Genomic DNA, 24,244 nt, shown 5'->3' with positions numbered 1-24,244 from the left:
ATCAGATATCGTCGATGGAGATGGGAAACAGAATGGGATTCGTATTTGATTTTTTATATATATATATTAATTAATAAATATAATTATATTAGTAATAATAATACTTTTAATACTAATAATAATAATACTAATATCAACTATATTGATAATCATTAATAATAAAGTTAATAATGATAATAATAATAATAATAATATTGTTATTGATTGATAAAGATAATAATGATAATAATATGAGGATTTTAATAATAACCAAAAATGATATTTTTAATAAGTTTATTAATAATAATTTACAAGAATGATAATAATAATATTCCTAATGATACAAATAATAAATTGTATTATTTTCTAATAATATTAATAATAATAATAATGATTTTAATGATAATGGTAATAATAATAATCTGATAATTATATAATTAATAATTAGGATCTAACAAGTTATATGTATCAAATTTCATATCCATATTTTTATATTACAAATAATAATATTGATAATACAGATATTAATATTAATGAAAGTAATGATAATAATATTTATATAACCTTTATCTTAACTTGTAATTAAATTTATTAATAGTTGATATTTATTTATAGAAATCATACATCTAGATTCATAGTTAATAATATATATATATATATATATATATATATATATATATATATATATATATATATATATATATATATATATATATATATATAGATTTAAACAAGAGGGAAGCACTTTTTTGGGGGGAAGTGGGGGGAAGTAATTTTTTTTCGTTTTTTGAAAAAACTTTGTTCACGAACATTATAGATTAGATGAAAATATAAACATTTAAAAAAGACAGTTTGTGATGAATGTCATTATTTTGGCGAGAAAACGCTCATAGAAAAAAATAAAAACATTCAATGCATTGAATGTTTTCTTGCTGTGTTTTTTTTAAGGGGTTAGAATTTGGGGTTTAGAAAATAGGGTTTAGAAATTAGGGGGTTATAAATTAGGGTTTAGCTATTAGGGTTTAGAAATTAGGGTTTTGAGTTTAGAAATTAGGGTTTAGGGTTTAGAAATTAGGGTTTAGATTGAATATTTTAACACGAACGGTTTAGAGTTTAGGGTTTAGGATTTTGGGTTGAGGGTTTACGGAGTAAACCCGAAAACCCAAAACCCAAAACTCTAAATCGGGCTAAATTCGAAAAAAAAACACTTCACACAAGATGAAAACAAAACGATGCAAATAAACTCAGCAGCAAAACATTCAATGCATTGAATGTTTTTATTTTTTTCTTCGAGCGTTTTTCCGCCAAAATAATGACATTCATCACAAACTTATTTATTCTATTTATTATTTTACATTTTTTATTCCAATTGATTAAGTGTACTTTATTAATTCAAAATATTAGGTATACACTTATATTTATATTTATATCTATATATGTATTTACATATTTATTTACACACAATTGTTCGTGAATCTTCGGGAGTAGTCAAAGGGTAAATGAATCCTTATAAATAGTTCAAAAATTTTGAGACTCAACATTACAGACTTTACTTATCGTGTCGATATCATAATAAGATAAGGTTTAAATTTGATCAGAAATTTCCGGATCGTCACACTATGTAACCTGTAATTGTGTGCACGAAAATAATAGTGATAATCTCTGGTTTGCGCCCGTGGAGTAAACCTTTCTCCGTGTTTTGGAGTTGCGACATAACCACGTTAAATCCCGTGTCATTTATTTATCGTTATGCTTTAATTATTCGTTTGTCGTTTGTGGTTAGTGATTATGATGAATCACTTTTCTTGTTGGGGCCTTCACAAATTCCTAACACAAAAAAGATGGTTAAGTAGAAATGTAAATAGTATCAAAGTATACTACTTTATTCACTTAGCTACTTTTGTTTTCATGCATGCAGGTAACAAATGTATGGAAAAAAGTGGTACACAGATGCAATAGGGCATTACTGCTATTGCACTTTTTGACGATAATGTTGTTTATTATTGCAACAGGTTACTACTTATTTATTACCCAAACAATTAGAGGTTTTTTGTCTAACTAAAAGTACATCATCATCATCATCATCATCATCATCATCATCATCATCATCATCTGTTTTGTGAATGGGTTCTTTTACATTTACAGAGCAGATGCTTACAGAGCAGCTGTTTTAAAGCAGTTGCAATCGACCCGTCTTACAGCAAGGCTTATAGTCGTCTTGGCTTCACTTATCATACTCAAGGAAATTACATGGACGCCATCGAAAAAGGCTATAAGAAAGGTTTATACATATCTTTCGAATTGTAAACATCAATCAAAAGATGACTTTTATTATGTTCAATTATTCTTTTTATTTATTAATGGAGCATTTTTGAGTTAATGAGAATTATCACCTGTTAAGTGATAAAACCCGTAGGTGTAACTTTATTATAATGCGATATATATATATATATATATATATATATATATATATATATATATATATATATATATATATATATATATATATATATAGGCTACATAAACCTTAGAAGCTACACTAAAACCCTAACGAACCTAAGCCCACAATCGGTCTTGGGCCTAACCTAATCCGTCTAAAACCCCTCCGCAGTTCGAACGGCGAAATCACGAAAGTTTGGACTGGACATTAAATAAAGACATAAAAATAAAAAAAAATTTCTCATTTGTTGCACCGAATTGACTGATTTCGCTGATATCGTTGCGTCTTGCTTGACTGCGTTTCCTTTTTCGTAACGTCTTTTTTTTACGTTGTGGCGTTTGCTTTGCCCAAGGATTGTACAGGACTTGGGCAGGGAACTTTGTCGATGATCACAATCTTCATCAACGCTGCAAATAAGATTTTTGATTATATTCTCTTTTTATTCGGGTTTGGAACCTAGTCAAGCTAGGTGGCTTATCTTCACGCCGATTATTATACGGATAAAAAAAACAAAATTGTGTGGCTAAACCGAATAAACAAAAGAACAATTTTTACGACTTATGAAATAGACTAGATATTCTCTTTATTTGCCATCGTCGGAGAATTAAAGGGCAAAAGCAGATTTTTTTTAATATTAAAAAGAAATAAAAGAAGAAAATACAAAGATGTAATATACGGAGTAAACGACAGCTAGTTACTAATTAAGGAGGATAAGGTTGATGCAATGAGCAAAACGAGAAGTGCAACGATATTTAGGTAGAGAGACGAAGTTTAATATACTGATTGACGGTGAGAAAAGCATGGTGATTGACAAATGATTTTTCATGAAGGTGATGATGACGGCACATTTCGGGTTAGGTGTTTTGACGGGGCTGCTAGAGAATAGGTCTCGGGATCAGACCCACTCCGATACCATGTTAAATGCTAAAACCCGTAGGTGTAACTTTATTATAATGCGATATATATATATATATATATATATATATATATATATATATATATATATATATATATATATATATATATATATATATATATATGCTACATAAACCCTAGAAGCTACACTAAAACCCTAATGAACCCAAGCCCACAAATCGTAGAACATGTGAACTAGTTAAATAGTTTTTATATATTTTAATCTGGTTTTCATACATGTAGCTTTACAATTGGATCCAGATAATGAATCTATAAAAGTAAATACTCAGGTTAGTACATGTTTTGGTTTAATCGTGTATGATATGATAATTTTTTTATATGAGCTTTTTATTTCACCATGGAGTATGAGCTTTGTTTGACTATAATTAAATACTTATAGGCAGCTGAGCAGAAACTCATGGAAGCATTAGGATCTTCATTTCAGAGGTTTGGTGATGGTGAGCTAGGATCTGCATTTCATCAAATGTTTGGTGATGGTGATGGGAATGGAACACAACACAACCCTCGTGGAAACTAAACACCTGACGGTTTTTGGAAACTAGGTTTTGTTGTTCATAATTGGTTGGTTTCAAGATAGGCGGCTTTTTGGAAACTAGGTTCCGCTGTTCATAATTGCTTGGTTTTAAGATATGCTTATCTGGTAAATACTGTTATTTGATGCAAATGGTTGTTTGTATTGGGAGTAAACTAATCTAATGGTCTCTAAGATATCCAAGTAGTGGGGATTTTGGATTTTTGATAACCCAAGAGCACGAGGTGCCCGTGGTCCTCTTCAGTGTCCATTTTCAGTGTCCATTTTGGACACTGAGATTGACTGACTTGCTGTTGGGTGCTGGTAGGGATGGCAATGGATCGAATATGGATTGGGTGATGCCGTATCCATATCCATATCCATTTAATTTTTGTTCATCCATATCCATATCCATATCCATTTGATTTCAGTTCATCTTTCCATATTCATATCCATTGGATTAAGCGGGTTAATGGATATCCATTGGATATTCAAAAAATATTATAATATTTTTGAATATGCGATGAAAACATAAACGTAATATAACAAAAATGAATATAACCTAACATAATTGAAATCTATCCACAAAAAACGTGTAATGTTTGTCGAAAATAGTCATAGTTTTTATTTTTTTATTTTTTTTTAATAAAAAGAAAATTTTATTAATACCAAAAAATATATAAGAGTCAGGGAATATCCATAACCCCAAATTTACTTTGTTGATTACACTATCAAACATGTATTATGACAGATAATGTATAATTAGTATGTTTATTTTGTTAGATATAAGTGCTTTATTATAATATATTATAATAAGTGTTTATTAATATGTTTTATTATAATATATCATAGTTAATTCATTATATGGTTGCAAGAAAAATGTGTGTGTAACGCTAAATGAATTTGTAATAGTAAATATGTAAGCATATATCTATTTATGTATTTATATATATATATATATATATATATATATATATATATATATATATATATATATATATATATATATATATATATATATATTTCGGGTGTTAATGGATATATCCATGGGTGAAACTTTTCATCCATATCCATATCCATATCCATATCCATTTAGGTTCATCCATATCCGTTTCCATATATTTAGGTTCGTCCATATCCATCACGAAGCGGATGGATCGAGTGGATATCCGCTGGATCGGGTGGCCATTGACATCCCTAGGTGCTGGTGTCCACAATGTCCATTTCAGTGTCCATTTTTCAGTGTCCTTTTTTTTTATAAATTTATTTTGTATATTTTTTCATTTTGTAAATATTAAAAAAACTTCAAATAATAATAAAAAAAAATACATATTTTAATAAAACCTTACATTAATAAAAAAACATTACATTTCTTGAAATATTGAAAACGATTAATTGAATTCTCAAAGAGCCCATAAATGTTCAACCAAATCCTATCGTAAGCCTTCGTGCACTTCTCTATCACGTAGCTCCCTTGTTCGTCTAGCACGAGCGTCACACCTTTCGATCCAAGTACGTTGTATGTGTTGAGGCGGCTCATAAACCCAATCATTCTCGGCAAGGTTGTAACCATTGTCTTCAATAATGATGTTATGTAGTATGATGCACGTATACATAAGCCGTCTTCAATAACGATTATGAGCATCATAATGATCACGATTAACGTAACGACGAGAATTAACATCATCGTCCGAAGAATCATCAACTTGATCAAGTAAATTGAGCGTATAATTTGTGTAATCATCGTGCGAACTACTCGAAGATGAAGACATTCTTTCTAAATTAAAAGAGGTATATTTTTTTTGTATTAGAGTAGGTTTGTATGAAAAGAAATGTGAGTTGGAATGGAATGAAATGTATAGTATTTATAGAAAAAGGAAAAAAAAAAAAATATGCAACTGTTTGAATTCAACGGATATATACACAAATTCCTACACAACGGCTAGTTTATACACCGTCTATGGCTCGAAATCGAAGATGGACGCCAGAAAATCGAAACTGGCGACGGTGACGCGGTGTCGGGCGACGGCGGGCCGGCGTCGAAATTGGGAGGACGGCGACATAGGGGACGGGGGACACCTCGTGCTCTAACTTAATTCTACCTGTTTTCAATGCTTAGAAAACATGTTATCTAGGTCTTACTAACATATTGATATGAGGAAATGGCTAACTTGATTGCTGTGTTCCTTTATAAGTACTTGATTATTATTAAACCTCCCTAACATGATTTGAAATAAACTCAAATGTTAGTTTCCACTACTCTGCCTAGTAACGGGATTATTATCTGCAAATATGGATACTATTGACTATTGAGGGTAATGGCCTGAAATAATAATTGACATGACACCTGCTTTGTAATAAACTACTCTAATATTTAGGATGATACCCTCCTAAAAGTTGCCTTTAACTATTTTGGTTTAACGCTCTCCATTAGGTAAGCTTTTAAATTAAATCTACCCCCTAATATATATTTTGATTGATCGAAATAGATATATATTTTGCTTATGCCGATATTTGTCCCTTTTCTTCCAATTGGGACATTTTTGAATGGATTGGGTCAATGAACGTAGAACAAATGTGTTCCGAGTAGAGTCGGGGTAAACTGCATACTCCAACTGCAAGAACAATAGTTCTTTTAAAGTTAGGTTGTGAATTTGCAAGAGGAATAAAACTACACATGCTATGTATCAGTATCAGTAGAACACTTTATTTTTAATCATTTGTTGAGAAAGAATATTTTCTAAACTAACATTTGAAATAATGTTGGATTTGCTAGTCCATAAGCACAAACACCTTTAACTGAGTGAAAAATACACACAGAATTTCCTTGGATCTGGTACCCTTCTTAAATCGAGTTGTGTTGATCGATGTTGATCCAAGTATTAATGTGGAATTAGCTTCGGATATTGATGCCTCGGAGGATGAAGTTCATGTGTTGGTGGTGCACTCTAAACAATTCGAATCAATTCAAACCGCTCTTGACGAAGCTTGTAACGTCCTCCCAATAGGGTCTGGAAGGAACGTCACTAATATCAAAACATACCAACATATTATAATAAACGAGAACAATACTAAATGATGAATTTAACTTTAATGAGTACGCAGCGGAAAATGAAATGTCGTTACAATGACAGCAATAACAATATCGTAAATGTTCACATGCAGAAGTAATAAATGCGATATCTCTTGATCCTATGTCCAAGTAGCATCACATAAGCGGTAAGTATAAGAGCTTGAATCAAACAGCACCTGAGACAAAACATGCTAAAGTGTCAACTAAAAAGGTTGAGTGAAGTTCATAGGTTTAACAAAAAGTTTGTCGTTGATTTAGACCACAAGATTTAGTTTGTAAAATTGATCTCCCGCAGGATCAAAAAGTTATGCCAATGCGTGATATTTAGACTAAACGTTCAAGTTTTGCCCCATGACAAGTTGTGTCTGTCCTTGTCGGTTTAATTTCATTATTAAGTAATACAATGACTTGGTCAAATGTATCGGGGACGTTACTCCCGATAGGCCTACCCCCAATAATTAAGCATGCCGCAGCAATTAAAAATATCACTGTAGGGACTTAGTCGGACATAGCTGGGTATAGCATAGTTTAACAGTTTGGTACTTGTGTCTAAAGTGTAAAAAGTAAAAACAGCATGTGTCTCACCCCAAGTAAAAGTAAGTAAGTTTGCTAGCAATAAAGAGGGGCTATGAATTCACCTTAGTAAGTAGAGAGAGAGTTATTCCTCTGAATAAAGAGTTGAACGAGTGAGCAGGAAAGTCAACCTATTGACATTTAAGAGTAGTTAAGTGTTTTGCCCATGTTTAAGTTTAAGTATGTGTTTGTTTTACTAAGTTTCTATTCCTAGTAAGTTACTATTTTTATAAAGTTTTCATTTTTAGAAAGTTTCTTATTTTACTAAGTTTCTATGACTATAGAGTTTCTACTTTTATCAGTGTTTTTCATTTTAGGATACTTGCCGTATTAGATAAGCTTCCAATCACCCCTTTCCCTTCGAATGGCTAATTTAGATCTAGGGGCTTGAGCCATAGGACCCTTTAAATCGGAAATCCAAACCCTCTGCCTAGAATCTCATAGAAACTATTCGTCAAGAAAGTTCGAAGATCTATACATCTCTAATACATATCCCAAAATGTTTTTATGTTACAATATAAGTAGTAGGTTATAGGTGCTAGTAATAGTAATAGTGTATACATGTTATTTATTTTATTTTTAATTGCATATAATTTATAACATTATTTACATGTTTCGGTAAAAATAATAACCGAAGTAAAAAGTAAAAAGTAAAAAGTAAAAAGTAAAAAAATAAAAAGTAAGAAAAGAATACTTACTAGTAGTAATTCTTCAAAGAGAGAATGAGAGAAATTTTGGTGTGAGTTTGAATGAGAAATGAGGGGTATTTATACTTGAAAAAATTAGGTAAAAAGAATAAAATAATTAAAAAAAAAAATATTTTAATTCTTAATGGGATTTTAAAATTTAAAAGTATTAAATATTAGGTCATGGGATAATGCACAAAATAAAATAATAAAAGTAGTTTTTTCATTACAATTTTTAATTAAAAAGTAATTTATTTATTTATTTATTTTTTTCATTTATTTTAAGGATTTTTTTTATATAAATAAACAAATTGATTTAATGCTTTTCCAAGAATATTTGTCAAGAATATTTTATTTTATTTTATTTTTATTTTTTTATTTAATTAATAAATACAAATTTTGAATAAAAATAATAAATAATTTGGTATTTTGTATTTTTAATAATAATTATGATTTTAATTATTAAACTATAGTTTTAGTAAGTTTGTAAATATTATTACATTTATATATAATTAGATTTATTATATAGTTAAATATATAATACATTAACTAAATAATAAAAGTGATACAAAGTTTATATACTTAGTTAAATTATGTCAAATTATATAAATTAATAATATATTATTTATTTAAGCGTACATTGTTGACTAAAAATTACTATTCGGTCAATATTTAATTGTATATAACAACCCTTAATACATATAGTCAGACATATAACCCTAGGGTTAATTCAGTAAATTTAGAAGTCGAAAAGTGAGGGTTGTTACAAAGCTGATTTGTTTAGCCATAGCAGTAAAAGGAATGTACCAGTGGAGGACGTTTTCAACCCCTAGATATCCGATTATCGGGAGGCCGGTGGGAGTGATGGATGATGATGCTATCGGTTCTTATTCCATCTCAGGTGCAGTTGCAAGTGGACCGGATGTGGGATTAATCTTGCCCTTCCATCGGCATGATTGTGAAAAATTGTGCCTCATTGCGGGAGAGAACATCTAAAGACATAAGGCATCCATGGCGGCCTTTTCGAGGGCCCGTTGATAATGATGTCGATGGGTTTATGGCTAAGTCTAACAAGAAGCAAAAGAAAAAGGTTTCAGGAAATGACGGGAAATTATCTTTGCGAGATCAGGATGATGGCCTCTTTTGTGGCATTGCGGCCCAATAGTTTCTCAATGATGATTACGAGATCAGTTTGGAAGCGGACCCGCCACATATTGACGATCTTGAAGCAGGGGCTTCCAAAAGCGGTTCTTCACGGCTCTCCTGTTTATTCTTTTTCTTCAAGAATAGGCAAAGCGGTGTGTTTTGAACAAGTGGAAGGAAAGTTACTCAAACCGAGGACGAAAAGTAGGAACGTTTCTATCGTGGTGGTGAAGCTCGGTGTTAGTTGATTGGACGAGTTCTGTGGTTAGTTAGATCTCACTTTTCTTGTTAAGGGTGGCTGTGTTTTTTGGTCTTAGGTGTTCTGGTTTCTTTTTGGGCTCTTATGATTTTGCATTTGGCTGTTTTTTTGTTTTGTAATGCCCTTTGTGGTAAGGCTCTCGTATCTAGAGAGGAGAGGTTGTTAGATTAGTTTGGGTTCGGTTGGTTTTGTGTTTTATTTGTACGCTTTCTAGTTGTGAAGCTTTTTCAGGTCGATTTTGTATGCAGTTTTTGATAGGCCATTTCATCTTATGATTTAGTTTTATAGATTTTTTTTTGTTAATTCCTCAAAAAGGGCTATTGATATATTCGACATTCAAATTCTCACACATCCACCAAACATATGCATTAATTAGTTGTACATTACAATCTATTTCTGCACAGTTTTGATAAATCTATTAATTCAAAGTCAAATGTTAAAGATACTAATTCCAAAAAAAAAAAAAAAAAAATAAAAAAAAATACCTTGCAATATAATCACTACTACCTATAACACAATAATGACATTTGCTAAAGTCATCGGATCCACTAAAATAACAACAAAAAGGTATTCTAAATAGGTGACGGTTTGTACACCTTCTTTTCACTCAACCATATACCATCAAATATGTTTATGGGAGTATAATCGTATATTACTATGTATTATAAAAATTAACATTTTGAAACATATTTAGCCGTGTTTGAAAAGTACAAGGAATGCATATGATTTTTTGATACAAAGTACAGATACTATCTTGAATCTTTTATGTTATATGCAAGGTTGAAGAAATAGAAACTCGGTGAGTTCTCGGCGGATCAATTTTTGGAGTTCTCGGAGAACTCGGGGAGAACTCAGAGAGTTCTTGGTGGTTGACTTTTGTGGACTTTTGGAATAATTTTTATGGTGCTCGAGATTTGACTGAGATTTGACCAATTTTCGGCAAACTCAATTTATCGGTCGTTGACCAATTAACCTTTCGTTGACTGATTGGCCGATTCCAAAACGAGAACTCAGCAGCAACTCCAAAACAATTTGTCGGCGAAAACTCGCAGATTTTTCCGATTTTTGTAACCTTGTTTATGTGCAATAAAAATACGGAGTAACCTTTTTGGAGAAACCCTTTAAAACTCTACTAGTTAACACAATCAACCCTATCTTCAAATATCTGAACCCCGAGAATCACAAAATCTGAAAATGGCATTGCGGCGTTCGATCTCCCGGACATTGATGTCCACCGCCGCAACATCTTCATCATTCCGATCATCTCCTTTTCTTCCTCGCATCCGTCCTACGCCGATGTCCACCGCACAATCTCTACTGCCGCTTGCTGGTGCACCGATGACGTCACATCTCATCCTTAATGTGCGAGCTTTTTGCAAGCTGTCTCAAGGTACCTTCTGCCGCGCTAGTTGTGACTTTTTTAAAATAAAATAAATGCATTTTCTAAATCAGTGTTTTTAAATTAGGATTTAGGGCTTATTATGTGCAAAAAAAAAATCTGCTGAAATCTATTGTTAGGTTCGAATTAGGTTGTAGGAGCTTATGTACAAATAAAATTCTGCTGAAATTGATTAATTAATTGAACTGTTTAAGTAATTTTGTGTTTGAAGTTTGAATGAAGTTGGTTGATTTGAAAAAATTTAGAGCATCAAATGGCACTACAGGCATTCTAACATTGTAGGCTATTTTTATTTGAACTATCTTTTCTAACTTTTTCTGTTTAGTTTAACATGTAATCATTGAAAGAGTCACAATGTTTGTGACATGCTAGCTCATCTTTGGAAGAAAGTATCATTTTAGCTGGTCCGTCTTGGTTTTTTTTTTTTTTTTTTTGAAATTTATTTGTAGTTCAAGTCGTATCTTGATAAGCGTTAAGATAAGTGGAGAACGAAGGCTATGCAATGCAATTTACTTACAAATATTGAATGTCTTTTATGCTTAAATCTCTGTATGCTAACAGCTCCTTCATAATCTGTTTTCAAGCAGATACATCACATGTCGATTCCAAAACTCCCGACACGTCACAAACTCTGGTACTAATTTTTCGTTTTCTTCATATGTAATTAGTAGAGATGTCAATATGCACTGGTTGGGTAACGCGTGAAAAATAAAATGCATTCACTTAAAAAACTGTGTTATTCTCGCATATAAGAATAAGAATAACCTTTCAGTTTGACCCGTTACAGATAAAATACAAACCAACGTGATTCTTTGTCTACTTATCTCAATCACATCTGTTAGTATCATAATTAATTCATTAATTCCTATTGTATGTATACAAAAGAATGATGAGATCAAAGAGAAGGGTGCTGATGATTGCTCTGTTGATGAAGGTATATATTTTTCTCATAATAATTTGGGTAACATGAAAATTTTCTGCTGAATATGATTAATTGAACTGTTTAAGTAAATTTTGTATTGAAGCTTCAATAAACAATTTCGACCATCAAATGGCACTACAGGCATACGTACATCGTAGTGTTTTTTATTTGAATTATCTTTTCTAACTTTTTCTGTTAAGTTTGACATGCATCACTGAAGAAATTCTGAGAAACACATAGTCGAAAGAGTCATATTGTTTGTGACATGCTAGCTCATCTTAGGAAGAAAGTATAATTTAATGTTACTAAAGACAATGTTTCATGCATGAATGAATAGTCCTTAGCAGTGTTGTAAAAAACCCGATTATTCACCGATTAATTATTTTTATGAGCAATCCGTTCCGAAGAAAGTATAATTTAATGTTACTAAAGACAATGTTTCATACATGAATGAATAGTCCTTAGCAGTGTTGTAAAAAACCCGATTACTCACCGATTAATCATTTTTATGAGCAATCCGTTCCGAATTCTAAAAATCCGTTTAATTAAACGGTCAACGTCAAAGATGGGTCAAAATTGAATTTGGTAATCAAATTCGGTTAAAATAAAATATGGTTAACATTTTAACATGAATTTGAACCTACTTTATTGTTTTTGAGCTATTTTAAAGTTTATTTTTATATTTATTGTTTTTTTCTATCTTTACACATATTTTTTAAAACTTAATATTTAAATGTATACAGTACAATCCGATTAATCTCGATTAATCCCCGAATCACCGATTAATCCTTCCAAAGTCCCGAACGATTAATCCCCGAATAGCGAATTTTGCAACCTTGGTCCTTAGTAACATTCAGTTCAATTGATTATTCATAAACCTAATATTGATATTGATTGATTGATGGTCTTAATTTGAATAACAGTGAGTCCACAAGAACTTTATGCTACCATACTTCCAAAACTGAAAGCAAAAGGTTTCTTCGATGTAACCGTTGATGTGGTGTCTTCAAATGCCAAGTTTGGCACCCGAACTAGCCTCGAGGATACTGTTCACTCCTTTAAATCTGTCCTCGAACAAAGGTTCGAAATACCCGCAACACAACAATGTCTGATTTCTCAAGGAAATATTTTGGAAGATCATCGGACTTTAAAAAGCTATGGTATTTTTACTTTTATTACTCCAAACTCATATAATCGGGTTGGGTTGGGTTGGGTTGGGTTGGGTTGGGTTGGGTTGACTTGACTTGATCCACTCCGGGGTTGGTTGGTTGGTTGGTCATGATGAGTTGACTTATAATCTGGTTGGTTGCAGGCTTGGCGTCAGGATACAAGGTGTACCTGATCGTTATGGGGGGCCCGCTAAAAAATCATGCGGCCCCTTACCCTACAACTGCTCTTGCATGTCCTGCTCGGTACTTTCAAGGGTTGTACTATTCTGATCCCGAATTTAGGGAGTTGTTGAAATATCCCAAGTATTTTCGACAATTATGCTCGGGCTCGCCCATGACTGAACTGGTAAAATCATGATTTGACCTACTCTTAATAATATATTCATTCAATCTTTTATATTTCTTAACTGTAACAACTAACATGTTTATTGCCATTATTACAGCAAATGATAATTCTTTCATCAGGAGCCCGTCAGCAACAAACCAAGTGCAGGGATGCAGGTCAAACTCAAACCAAACTCTTTCATCGTGTTCATTCAATTATTATTACCTTTTAACTAACTAATTAGTATCTGTCTGTTGTGTTCAAAATGAATGACAGTTAAATCTTCAAGCAGTGACAAGAACCGCAGGCGCAGGTGATTTTATTATGTGGCTGAGTGGCTATTAGTAACATGAATGCTCCTTAGTAACATTCAATGCATTGAGCTACTGTTTTATTATTATTTAACAGTCACTATTACAATTAAGTTGTAGATCACTGTTATCGTTGCTATATAATGATGAAACAATCAATGTTATTATGCAATAGATTACTGTTATTAGCTTTATTGTTATTGTTACTGTTAGAGAAAATTGCGCGGTTGGTCCCTGTGGTTTACATGAAATGGGGTGTTTGGTCCCTGAACTTCTTTTTCGGGGTTATTGGTCCCTGTGGTTTTCAAAACACGCGTGGTTGGTCCCTGACAGGGACCAACAACCCCGAAAATGAAAGTTCAAAACAGGTGTAGTTGGTCCCTGTCAGGGACCAACCTCGCGTGTTTTGAAAACCAGAGGGACCAACAACCCCGTAAATGAAGTTTAGGGACCAAACACCCCATTTCAAGTAAATCACAGGGACCAACAGCGCAATTTTCTCTTATTGTTTTTTAGCACCAACCAAATCTTTTTTGCATGATATATTCAAATTTGTCTGTTTTGGTTATGCTGAAATACAATTGTGTAAACTGCTATAGGTCTGACTGACTGCGACGGTTTACATTAGTTTCAAATTTGTCTTGTTTGAGTGCAAACTGCTATGGTTTTCATTCATTATTGCTACAGATCAGATTTGGTTTACAATATAAATAATCTTTGTGTCAAATTTGTTTGATTGCACACAGCTTATGCAAGTGCTATTTCCACCCATATCAGGTTGTTTTGATGCCCAAAATACTTGTAGGTACCTTGAGTTGTTTCTTTGGTAAAATTTGCAACTCTTATTTCACACACAAACACCGTTTATTGTTGTGTTTTCTTTGTGCAGTTTTGATGAATGAGTATCTCCCAAAATTCACATTAAAAATCATTCAAAACCCGGTTAGCCCACTGATACTGATTGCTGTCTTCTTTGTGCAATTCTATCCCTCATTGAATGGATTGCCGTTCTATGTGCTTTTTCTTGAGGTGGCAAATTGAGTAACGGGTAAAAACTTAAAGCAACTTCTGTTCTAAAAAGGTCAAGTTGGGTTGGTCAAACTGTTTTTTGTCCGAATTTTGTAATTCTCATTATGAGTAAATAGGAGTCTCCATATAGATATTCATATAGATATAGATATAAATATAAATATAAATATAAATATAAATATAAATGGGTCCTTTTTTCTTGTTTAGACTGTTGGTCCACATAAACATGTATCATCTAACAATCTTTATTCTTGTATATTTGCATATTTGTTTTTAGATTGGGCAAGTTCCCCATAGATATATGGCTTCGATACAATACATCAATCATTCTAAATCAACATTTAACATTTATAATTAGGATATTGAGGACATTGAATTAGCCATTGTTGTTGTTCATTCAAACTTAAATGAAAAAGGAGTCCTAACTGTATAATCTCCTGAAACCCAAGTCATATGTCCTTGATCATATCCAACTTTATCATCATCATCATTAACATCACGACTAAACGTTATATCATATGTTATTTGTTGGTTCACCTCTGTAAACTTAAGCTGTTTATAACGACTGCCAACCGAAACCCTAACATTCTTCGGCTCCGAAACATCCCTTACGGTGTACGTCGAGTTCGCCTTACCGACATTAGTCACTGTCCTCGAGTACATTTTCGTCTCACCTTTTTTTAAAGATACTGCAAAAGAAGGATAGTTCAGTTGAGCCTCAAGTATTTTAACTGAGCACTTCACCGTCTTTTTAACAATAATTTGAATCTGTTTAGGTGTATATCCTAACCCACAAAGGTAAGGAATGTAGTCATTTGGTTGGATATCAAATACAAGCCCCGGGTCGTTAGCTTTCGATGAGTTAACATGTCCCGACCCCATTGCAAACACATCAGCACGACGTTGGCCTTCTTTTCCATCCACAATGGCCCGCCCGTTTCCGCCCAATTGGCCCGCTGTAGTCATGATTGCAGACTTAATAGCAGCAGGAGACCATTCGGGATGCGCGCTTTTAAGTAGCGCAGCTGTACCCGCAAGATGAGGACACGACATCGACGTTCCTGATATAACGTTAAACGGTACTTTACTAATGTTATCAACCGATTTATACCACGCTGCGAAAATATCCACCCCGGGTCCCACAACGTCTGGTTTTAAGATTCCCGGGCTCGCAACGTTAGGTCCTCGTGAAGAGAAAGCAGCCACGACTGGAGCGGACTTAACGCCCAGTAACGTTCCACGAAAAAGGATCGTTGCTAACGGAGAACCAGTCGAATTCACGTACTTCTTTATTTCGATTCCTTCTTTAAAACCGACATTCGATGCAGGAAGAAAATTAGCATCCGCTCGTAAAGTTTCGCCGGAAAATTTTCCGTTAGCGATAATAATAGCAGCTCCACCAGCATCCTTGACTACTTGACTCATTGTAGGTCCGCTACCTTCATCGCAAATTACTACTTTGCCCTTGACATCAACATGGTCTAGTGACCCATTCATGCAAAGTGATGCCATTTTATCACCATGTTCTCCTGGGTACACAAGAGGCCAAAGTTTATGATCGAAACCCTTAGGCTGATATAACGATTCACCATTAAAAAACTTGTTGTCTCCTAAACGAACGGTTGTTTCAATTCTTCGATCAATGGTACTAGCCCCGACCGTAAGGATCCACGGGGCTTCGTTATGTAAAGTTGATAAACCCGGCCCATAATTGCCTGCAGAACAACTTACAAAAATCCCTTTTTTTATGGCTGCAAATGCGCCTATCATGACAACATTTTCGTAAAACGTGCGGTTTTCTCTACCAAGTGAGATCGAAAGAATATCGACTCCGTCTCCAATGGCTGCATCCATGCCAGCTGCGATCGAACTCTCGAAACAATCCCAAATGTGACATACTTTATACATTGCCACGTGTGATAAAGGTGCAATCCCCATTGCGGTCCCATTAGCGTTTTCGAATACATTCGCGTTATCTACACGACTACCTGCAGCAGTACTTGAAGTGTGGGTCCCATGACCTTTCTCATCAACCGGAGTAGAACTTTCCGGAACAAAGTTCCTGAGTCCTATTAGCTTGTTATTGCATCCTTTGGATTCGCATGCGCCTTTCCATTTTGTCGGTGGAGGTGGGACCCCTTTGTCGTTAAACGAAGGGTGTCCGGGAGTTACACCGGTGTCTAAAAGCCCGATTATAACTCCCTTTCCATAACTTGAAGACCGCCAAAACCCTTCGTTTTGGCGTAAGCCTAAAAAACGTGGCGAACGAGTTGTATGCAATCGATAGACACTTTCGGGCGTTACGGATAAGATTTCTTTCATGTTCTGCAAGGCGTTTGCGTGCTTAATCGACATTTTTGCAGCGAACCCTGTAATCACATGGTGGTACATGAAAATCATGTTCGGTTTCTCGTTTGAGACAGAAGAGGTTTTAGACAAAATCGACTTGTACCACTGTTCGCGATCATATGGTTGAGAAATATTTTGGTCTGCAGGTGAGCTTAAGTGAACAATGTAGGTTTGAAGTTCATCTGCATTGGTAGGAGAGGCGGTTAAAATGGCGGTAAATGTGAGAACTAACGTGTAAATTATAGATCGAAGCATTCTATTGATTGTTAAGGAGTTTGTGGTTATCTCAACTGGGTCGCTCGTAACGAATATATATAGAAGCGTAGAGCATCAAAAGGCGTATGCTTGAATGAATTCTGTTTGTGATCACTGTTTCTTTTCTGTTATGGAACAACTTCAAGCAGTGTACAAAACTATAAAAAGTATTGAAACATTAGAATGTACAAATTTTGTTTTCATATAGTTATGTATACCATAACTGAAATATATCCAACATTATTGATACACGGTAAACAAAATCTGTTTTTAGGACTAGTTTGACGGTATGCTGAACGGCATACACTGGAAATATGCATACAATCTACTTAAGGTAACATTAACAAACGTGAATAGGACTAAACCAAGTGAAGATTGTAGTTAGTTTCTTAAGTAATATGCGTTCTTCTTAAATTAGGATTTTGTTGAACTCATTATGGGCCCAGGAATATATTGCCAGCTGCGTTATTCGATAAAGATCAAGTAGCCTTGGAGAACTTTTCAGTGGCATTGCATTTACAAAATCTATGGTCTTTGATTAACAAAGCCCCATGTGACAGGAAAGAGACTAATCTCACTGTGGCAAGAGCCAAGAGGTGTAATTTATTGACACAAATGAGGCTCGAAATTGCAAAGAGCTTCCACATAGTGGGGCCCGACTTTTAAGGCAACATATACTATTAACGCCGAAGTGCGTTGGTCACTTGGTTGGATTAGGTATTTTATTATATACTTGAGATGAATATATGGTACAAAGTCAAAAAGATGAGTTTTATTGACGGAAATATTTGGATCGTCATTACAAGAACTTCTTAACAATCTAGTTCCAACCCTTGCATTATAGCTCAAGAAAATGTGAAGAAGCCTTAGAAAAATGACGCAAGTTCGATACTTGGGCATGTCTGGATTTTACCTTTGACTCTCGTGTTGTAATCAACCTGCCTCTATGCAGATCTGATCACCGGGTACATCAGGTGTTCTTTTTTGACTATCAAGTATAGGTCACATGTCACAAATGGAGTTCCAGTGTCGGTGTTTCACATTCATCCGACTCTTGTGGGTGGGTTTGGTGGTTGTTAAAGGCAACACAGGGTTAAAGACCTTGTATATATAATACATATGATACTAATTGATATAGAAATATTTGATTATTATTTACCATCTATTGATCACCCAAAAAATCAATATAGATAAAAGTTTTAAGGTATGAAACTATGCAACAATATCTTCTCCACTACAAATAAATTTAATTGCTAAGTAAACATTCATTCTTGTCTTACAGTTAGAATGCCCTTCAGTTGAAAAGGAGAATTACAAAAAAAGTTGATGAAGTTACAATTGTAAATGAATCCACAGAAACGAAAAAAAATAAAAAAAAAAATAAAAGGAGAAAAAACTATTTTTTGACAAAAAGAAAATTTCAACACAGTGGTAACAATGGAGATGATTTGTATCAGAAGGTGTAAGCTAAAGTTTCTACCTCCGTTGGTCGCCATAATGTTTTTTCGACGTACAACAATCCTTCGTTTTCCTTGTTGTAAGTAATACGAATATTCCAATGTAGAGATTTAGCCATGTTCTCAATTTCAGCAATGGTATCAATGTTATCACGCACAATTATTTTTCCTTCGGGTCTTAAGATCCTGTCAACTTCTGCCATCACTGATGTTAACTTGCACCTGCAACATAATTTTTTCGTTCAATTAGTATGTCACCATTGATTCTTGAAACTTGAAAACTTGTGATGATGTCAATCTTTGTAGTAATGGTTAAAAATTGGGTATGGGTCGGCCCAAAACACTACTGGTCTTCTGCATTAGAATACACTTTTAAGGAGTTTTGTAACCCGTTGACCCGTTTTATTTTTAGTTAATTTTTTTATTTTGCCTGTTTGGTCCTTTAGAGATGAACCATATCCCAAATTCAAGTAAATGGGTCAAAATGGCCACTTATAACAGTACATGTAAAATAATAAATATGAATTTACCTTTTCTTAAGAGATGTGAAAAGATGATCAGCATGCAGAAGATCATATGTTCGAGGATAAGTGCTGAATGATTCACACCAATCGTGATATATCCCGAACAGTCCACGCTCGTATATAATAGGAAGTGTGTCTGGTGAATCGGTTGGCACCACATTCATCACCCATACTTTCATATCTTTCAACGCAGCAGCAAATCTAGACATGTTTAACAACAATACAATGTTAGATTATACACCGATCAAATCTTTGTTCTTCTATATGCATTTTGAAACTGATAATGTGATGTTTGAAATTAGTTACGCGTTGTTTGTTTTGTTTGTTTTTCAATCCACAGATCTTATTATGCCTTATGTCTGCGCCCGCTTACATAAGATCAAATAATGTCTTATTCCGTCTGCAAACTCACATACTTAGAAATATGCTTCTTAGTGTTGCAGACAAGATTAAGTTATTTTGAAAACATAAAAACAAACAGACTTCACTATTCAGACTTCACTATTCAGCATTCAAACTATTAGACCACATCTTCTCTACAGACATGGTCCGCAGATGTTCAGACGAAAACATCTTAAAAGAACACCTTAGACTTACCCTCCATAAATCGATCGCATGTCCATGATGTTTCTGATGGAAGACCAATCGATTCCCAATCCGTTCAAGTACGACTTTGATACAACACGTTTCCAGTGCTCGTAGTCAGCGATGAAGTCATCGGGGGCCGGTTTTCCATAAACTCCAGTATCGGTGCTCTTTAACCAGTACGGTGGTGACATCACTCTTTCGGGCCACATCTTCGGCCATTTTGTTCCACGAACTGATGCATCAACCGGGATTTTATGCATGCATGCCTCAAGTTTCACATTCCTGTAGTTCACAAATCATGTTATAGATCAATTTCATCATCATCATCATGACATCATCATCTGAAATTTAAGAACTTACCAGATTGCATCTGGATCATCGTTGTTTTCGCATAGAGGTGGGATGTTTTGTTGTCTCGTTTGATAGCATTCGTTGGTACTTGGTTTTCTGTATATAGCTGCACCGACTTTATTCAGTTTGTCACTATAAACCACCATCAGCTCCCAGCACATACCCTTCGTCAGTTTAGTCATAGCTGCCATTTTGTTTCGCATTTAATAATAAATATTAGTCAAATATTAACACATTTTTGTAATGCAAACTTTAAGTTAATTCAGTTAAACATGAAACTGTTTCCAAGAATTTAAAAAAACTCAAGGGGGCAACTTTAGTTCATTTATCTATGTATTGGTTTATTAGGTTAAACGGGTCAAATTGACCGATTGATTCCACCAAGTAGAAAGTCACCCAAAAAGTATTATGCATTGAACCTCCAAAATTATTTTATTCGGCAAGTCACATTATTATAATATGTGAAATCATATATGATACACTAAGTATATACAGTAAAACTTTATGAAGGAAAAAAAAAGTCTCTGGTACTATTGTGCCAAAAATTTACCTGTTTGACCACTTACACAACCACCCGACCCATGCATTTTGCCACTTAAACTACCAATGACAATGGTAGAAAGATCTCTTATAAGATAAGAGAAGTTATTTAGTTATGTAAGCTTTGCCCGTTTGACTACTTATACAACCCACCCGACCCATCCATTTTGCCACTTAAACCACCATTGACAACGTAAGAAAGATCTTTTACAGTATAAGATAAGATAGTTATAGTTATGTAAGCTTTACCGTCCCATATTTCCACATCTTCGGCCTCTTTTTGGTAAACTGGAGTAGCAGACCAAACAAAATAACCACCGGGTCTTAACATACGATTAAGCTCTAACAGAAGTTTTCCACCTGTAAACAAATTTCATCTTTACATTAACACTTACTCGTAAATTCACGACAAAAGATACTAAGAAACTAAAAAAATGAATAAAAAAGTATCACCTTCAATGTGCCACGGGACTCTGCAACGTGCACAATGAATGACATCGAAGATCTTACTCGGAAAAGGCAATCTTTGGGTACCCATAACAGCTGAAATGGCAGGAATACCCCTTTCGAGTGCAAATTGTACTTGAGCTTCATGCTCGTCTTTTGGAGCGAGTGACATCGCAATTACATCACGCTCGAAAAGATACCCACCAAAGCTTGCAACTCCACATCCAACGTCTAGTATCACACGGGTCCTTTTTCCCCATTCGATATCAGGAAATGACTGCAATTATATCACCAATTTTATTTTATTTTTACAGTTTAACAAAACATATTCAGTGGAAAAACGCATAGGTGGGCAAATAGACCGGTCAAAACGGGCTCAGTCACAATGGGTAATATTTGATATGGGAAGAGAAACGGGGGTTGGATTAGCCTTAAACACGATTTGTCACAAGTTGTACCTTTTTATAAATGATTATTATAATTCTAGCAATGATTTAGTTTTAAAAATGACTTGTGAGGTTTTAGTTTTGTAAGTTAAAAGTATTATTTATTTTAGTTTGGGTTGTGTTTGACCCATTGAAATGAAACGTATTTGGAACGCCCCATTTATAAGTAAACGGGTTGAAATTGGCATGTGAGAAGGATCGTTACCTTTTGGATATGGTCGATATAGTGAAGAGCTCCCTTTATCATCTGAGTACCACCACCCGGGAATGTAAGATACTCTCCGCTTACTTTGACCCAATTTTGATGCCCTTTGACTTCCGCCAACTGTGTATGGGGAACATTGTTGAACCATATCTGAAACATATAATTACCAAAACAGTTAGAAAACAGTATACAACCCAAACCCAATTTGACATGTTACCCATCAACTCCATCTTGACACACCCAAAATCTCAATTAACTAACATCATCTTATGTTCAGATACAAGAACAATTAAAAAACAATATTCAATTTCTACAAAGATTCAAACTTTATCAAGAAAACAATAAAAATTCAAACTTTACCTGATCTCTGCTTTTAGGCCACCTAATTGGGATCTTGTACCCGTTAGGCATAGGGACTAGGCATGTGGGCGGTTCAGCTGGACAATGTCTTTCCCGGTGTTCATAATGCATTGTAGTATGAATATGTCTAATCGCTTCTGTATTATCAAGGCAGGGAATAAAATCGGGGCCCGTTGTAGCATTACATGTCTTCCATTGGTAACCATCTTGGTTCTTTGACCCGGCTGGTTTTTGCGATTTTTTTTCGCTTGCTGACTCAGCTGCTTGTGTCGAAAATGCTCCATTCACAGTTTCAGTTTCCTTAAGAAGTTCAGACTGACCTCCAGCCGGGAAAGATTCGGGCTTTTTAGTCTCTTTTGGTTTCTTTTCTTCTTTTGGAACCACAGAATCCGATATCTCAGATACATTTGACTTTGACTTTTGACTTTCACTTGGACTAGAATCATTTCCTGATTCTTCACGAATAACAGCATCGGTTTTTAATGGTGCGGTTTCTTCATTGACCCCATCTTTCGTTGCGTCTTCAGGTAAATCGCCTGAATTATCTTCAAACTGAGAGGATGGAGTTGCGGAAACCGTTGACTTTGACTTTTGACTTTCACTCGGACTAGAATCATTTCCTGATTCTTCGCGAATTCCAGCATCCGTTTTAGATGGTGCGGTTTCTTCATTAACCCCATCTTTCGTTGCATCGCCAGGTAAATCGCCTGAATTATCTTCAAACTGAGAAGATGGAGTGGCGGAAACCGTTGACTTTGACTTTGACTCTGCCTCAATTTTGGAATTCGGAGCTGGAACGTTTGGATTCTGACCCGGGAAAACAGGTGATGACATAAACATCCATACTCCAAGAAAAAATACACCAATTAAAATTATAACTGTTGCCTTTGAATTAGATGATTTCTTTCCATCAACCCTGGAGTACTTTACTCCACCCATATTTTAGAAACCTGTAGGGCCCAAATTGAAAATGTGACTGTTTAGTGTAGTTTCATATAATCTTAAGCATAGTTTATAAAAAAAGCTAACATTTTTCCAAGGAGGAGATAACACAACGATAAAAACACACTAAAATGGAATAAATGACCGATAAATATGGAAGATTTTATCCCCATTATTACATTGATATGCCAGCCAAAACATACTAAATATATGGAGCCTATTATGACTGATTATCCGCTAACACCATTTAGACAGTTATTTATTAATATTAACTAATTAATTAATTAATTAATTAATTAATTAATTAATTAGTTAAATGTTAAAACAAACAATCCCCTTTCCCTAACAAATACGGAGTACCATTGTTCTGTGTGTTTGCTATGATATCTGTGTGTGAGAGAGAGAGTGTGAAAGCTTGTGAAACAGTAAATTATATTCAAATTATTTTATCATGTATAGTAGCAAAAATAAGCATTAAATTTGAGATAGATTAGTACTCTGGACTACATATTTGATTAAACTTCGATATCAGTTGTGAATCAACAAGCCAACACCGAAATAAATAAATAAAATAAATAAGGTGACATTAAGTTTTTTTTTTTTTTTTTAAAGTAATGGTTTACCTTGAGATTGTTGTTCTGAATCTTCAAGTGTCACACTTTGAAGCTCATTTGCTTCAACAATGGCAAAAAGATCACTAAAACCTACCTCATTATATTATATTGTATATATAGATATAGAAATAGAAATAAGATCACTATAACCTACCTCATTATATTATTATATTAGATATAGAAATAGAAATAGAAATAAATAAAATATATACATATATATGTGTGAGAGAGAGAGAGAGAGAGAGAGAGAGAGAGAGAGGATACGGTGGCGACGATAAGGGAGGAGTTTCTGGGTACTTCTGGTTTGCTACTACCAATGAGGGGCTAATATGTGAATATGTTAACTTGAGGGGTCAACAATCATGAACCGGCAACTTAAAAGTTTTCTACAAAATTTACACTTAAACCCTT

At 34.1% G+C, this 24,244-nt stretch overlaps 3 protein-coding genes across 4 annotated transcripts; 1 reads left to right on the top strand and 2 right to left on the bottom strand.

Moving 5' to 3' along the window:
* The first annotated feature begins 10,794 nt into the window (after positions 1-10,794).
* On the top strand, positions 10,795-13,870 carry LOC139848750 (uncharacterized). Its single transcript, XM_071838451.1, has 9 exons — positions 10,795-10,990; positions 11,245-11,264; positions 11,449-11,456; positions 11,561-11,633; positions 11,885-11,933; positions 12,845-13,081; positions 13,234-13,436; positions 13,534-13,591; positions 13,692-13,870. The coding sequence occupies exons 1-9, from the start codon at positions 10,795-10,797 to the stop codon at positions 13,730-13,732; spliced, it is 885 nt and encodes a 294-aa protein (XP_071694552.1). The 3' UTR covers positions 13,733-13,870.
* A 1,278-nt stretch (positions 13,871-15,148) lies between these two features.
* LOC139848749 (subtilisin-like protease) lies at positions 15,149-17,359 on the bottom strand. The gene has a single exon (XM_071838450.1). It carries the CDS (start codon positions 17,357-17,359, stop codon positions 15,149-15,151), a length of 2,211 nt encoding a protein of 736 aa, XP_071694551.1.
* A 1,294-nt stretch (positions 17,360-18,653) lies between these two features.
* LOC139846639 (probable methyltransferase PMT25) lies at positions 18,654-23,927 on the bottom strand. 2 transcript variants are annotated; one of them, XM_071836126.1, is made up of 9 exons: positions 23,843-23,927; positions 22,278-23,227; positions 21,918-22,067; positions 21,273-21,543; positions 21,069-21,179; positions 20,289-20,463; positions 19,938-20,210; positions 19,347-19,541; positions 18,654-19,038 (listed from the first exon to the last, which is right to left on the bottom strand). In XM_071836126.1, exons 2-9 carry the CDS (start codon positions 23,214-23,216, stop codon positions 18,813-18,815), a joined length of 2,340 nt encoding a protein of 779 aa, XP_071692227.1. In that variant the 5' UTR covers positions 23,217-23,227; positions 23,843-23,927; the 3' UTR covers positions 18,654-18,812. The 2 variants fall into 2 exon arrangements, with proteins under 2 accessions (XP_071692227.1, XP_071692228.1); XM_071836127.1 differs by lacking the exon at positions 23,843-23,927 and having other exon boundaries at positions 22,278-23,300.
* Positions 23,928-24,244: the final 317 nt, after the last annotated feature.

The sequence above is a fragment of the Rutidosis leptorrhynchoides genome, chromosome 5 (genome assembly GCF_046630445.1).
Source record: "Rutidosis leptorrhynchoides isolate AG116_Rl617_1_P2 chromosome 5, CSIRO_AGI_Rlap_v1, whole genome shotgun sequence".
NCBI lineage: Eukaryota > Viridiplantae > Streptophyta > Magnoliopsida > Asterales > Asteraceae > Rutidosis > Rutidosis leptorrhynchoides.
The sequence above is the reverse complement of the archived record's forward strand: the minus strand, read 5'-3'. Positions and strand labels throughout refer to the sequence as shown.

Excerpts from the sequence above, each read along its gene's own strand:
- LOC139846639 (XM_071836126.1), bottom strand. The coding sequence starts at position 23,216 with ATGGGTGGAGTAAAGTACTCCAGGGTTGATGGAAAGAAATCATCTAAT. Across the intron at positions 22,068-22,277 it reads GGCCTAAAAGCAGAGATCAG|ATATGGTTCAACAATGTTCC; the intron begins GTAAAGTTTGAA and ends TATATGTTTCAG. Across the intron at positions 19,039-19,346 it reads TTCACATCTCTTAAGAAAAG|GTGCAAGTTAACATCAGTGA; the intron begins GTAAATTCATAT and ends ATTATGTTGCAG.
- LOC139848749 (XM_071838450.1), bottom strand. The coding sequence starts at position 17,359 with ATGCTTCGATCTATAATTTACACGTTAGTTCTCACATTTACCGCCATT.
- LOC139848750 (XM_071838451.1), top strand. The coding sequence starts at position 10,795 with ATGGCATTGCGGCGTTCGATCTCCCGGACATTGATGTCCACCGCCGCA. Across the intron at positions 11,634-11,884 it reads CCGACACGTCACAAACTCTG|AATGATGAGATCAAAGAGAA; the intron begins GTACTAATTTTT and ends TGTATACAAAAG. Across the intron at positions 13,082-13,233 it reads TCGGACTTTAAAAAGCTATG|GCTTGGCGTCAGGATACAAG; the intron begins GTATTTTTACTT and ends GGTTGGTTGCAG.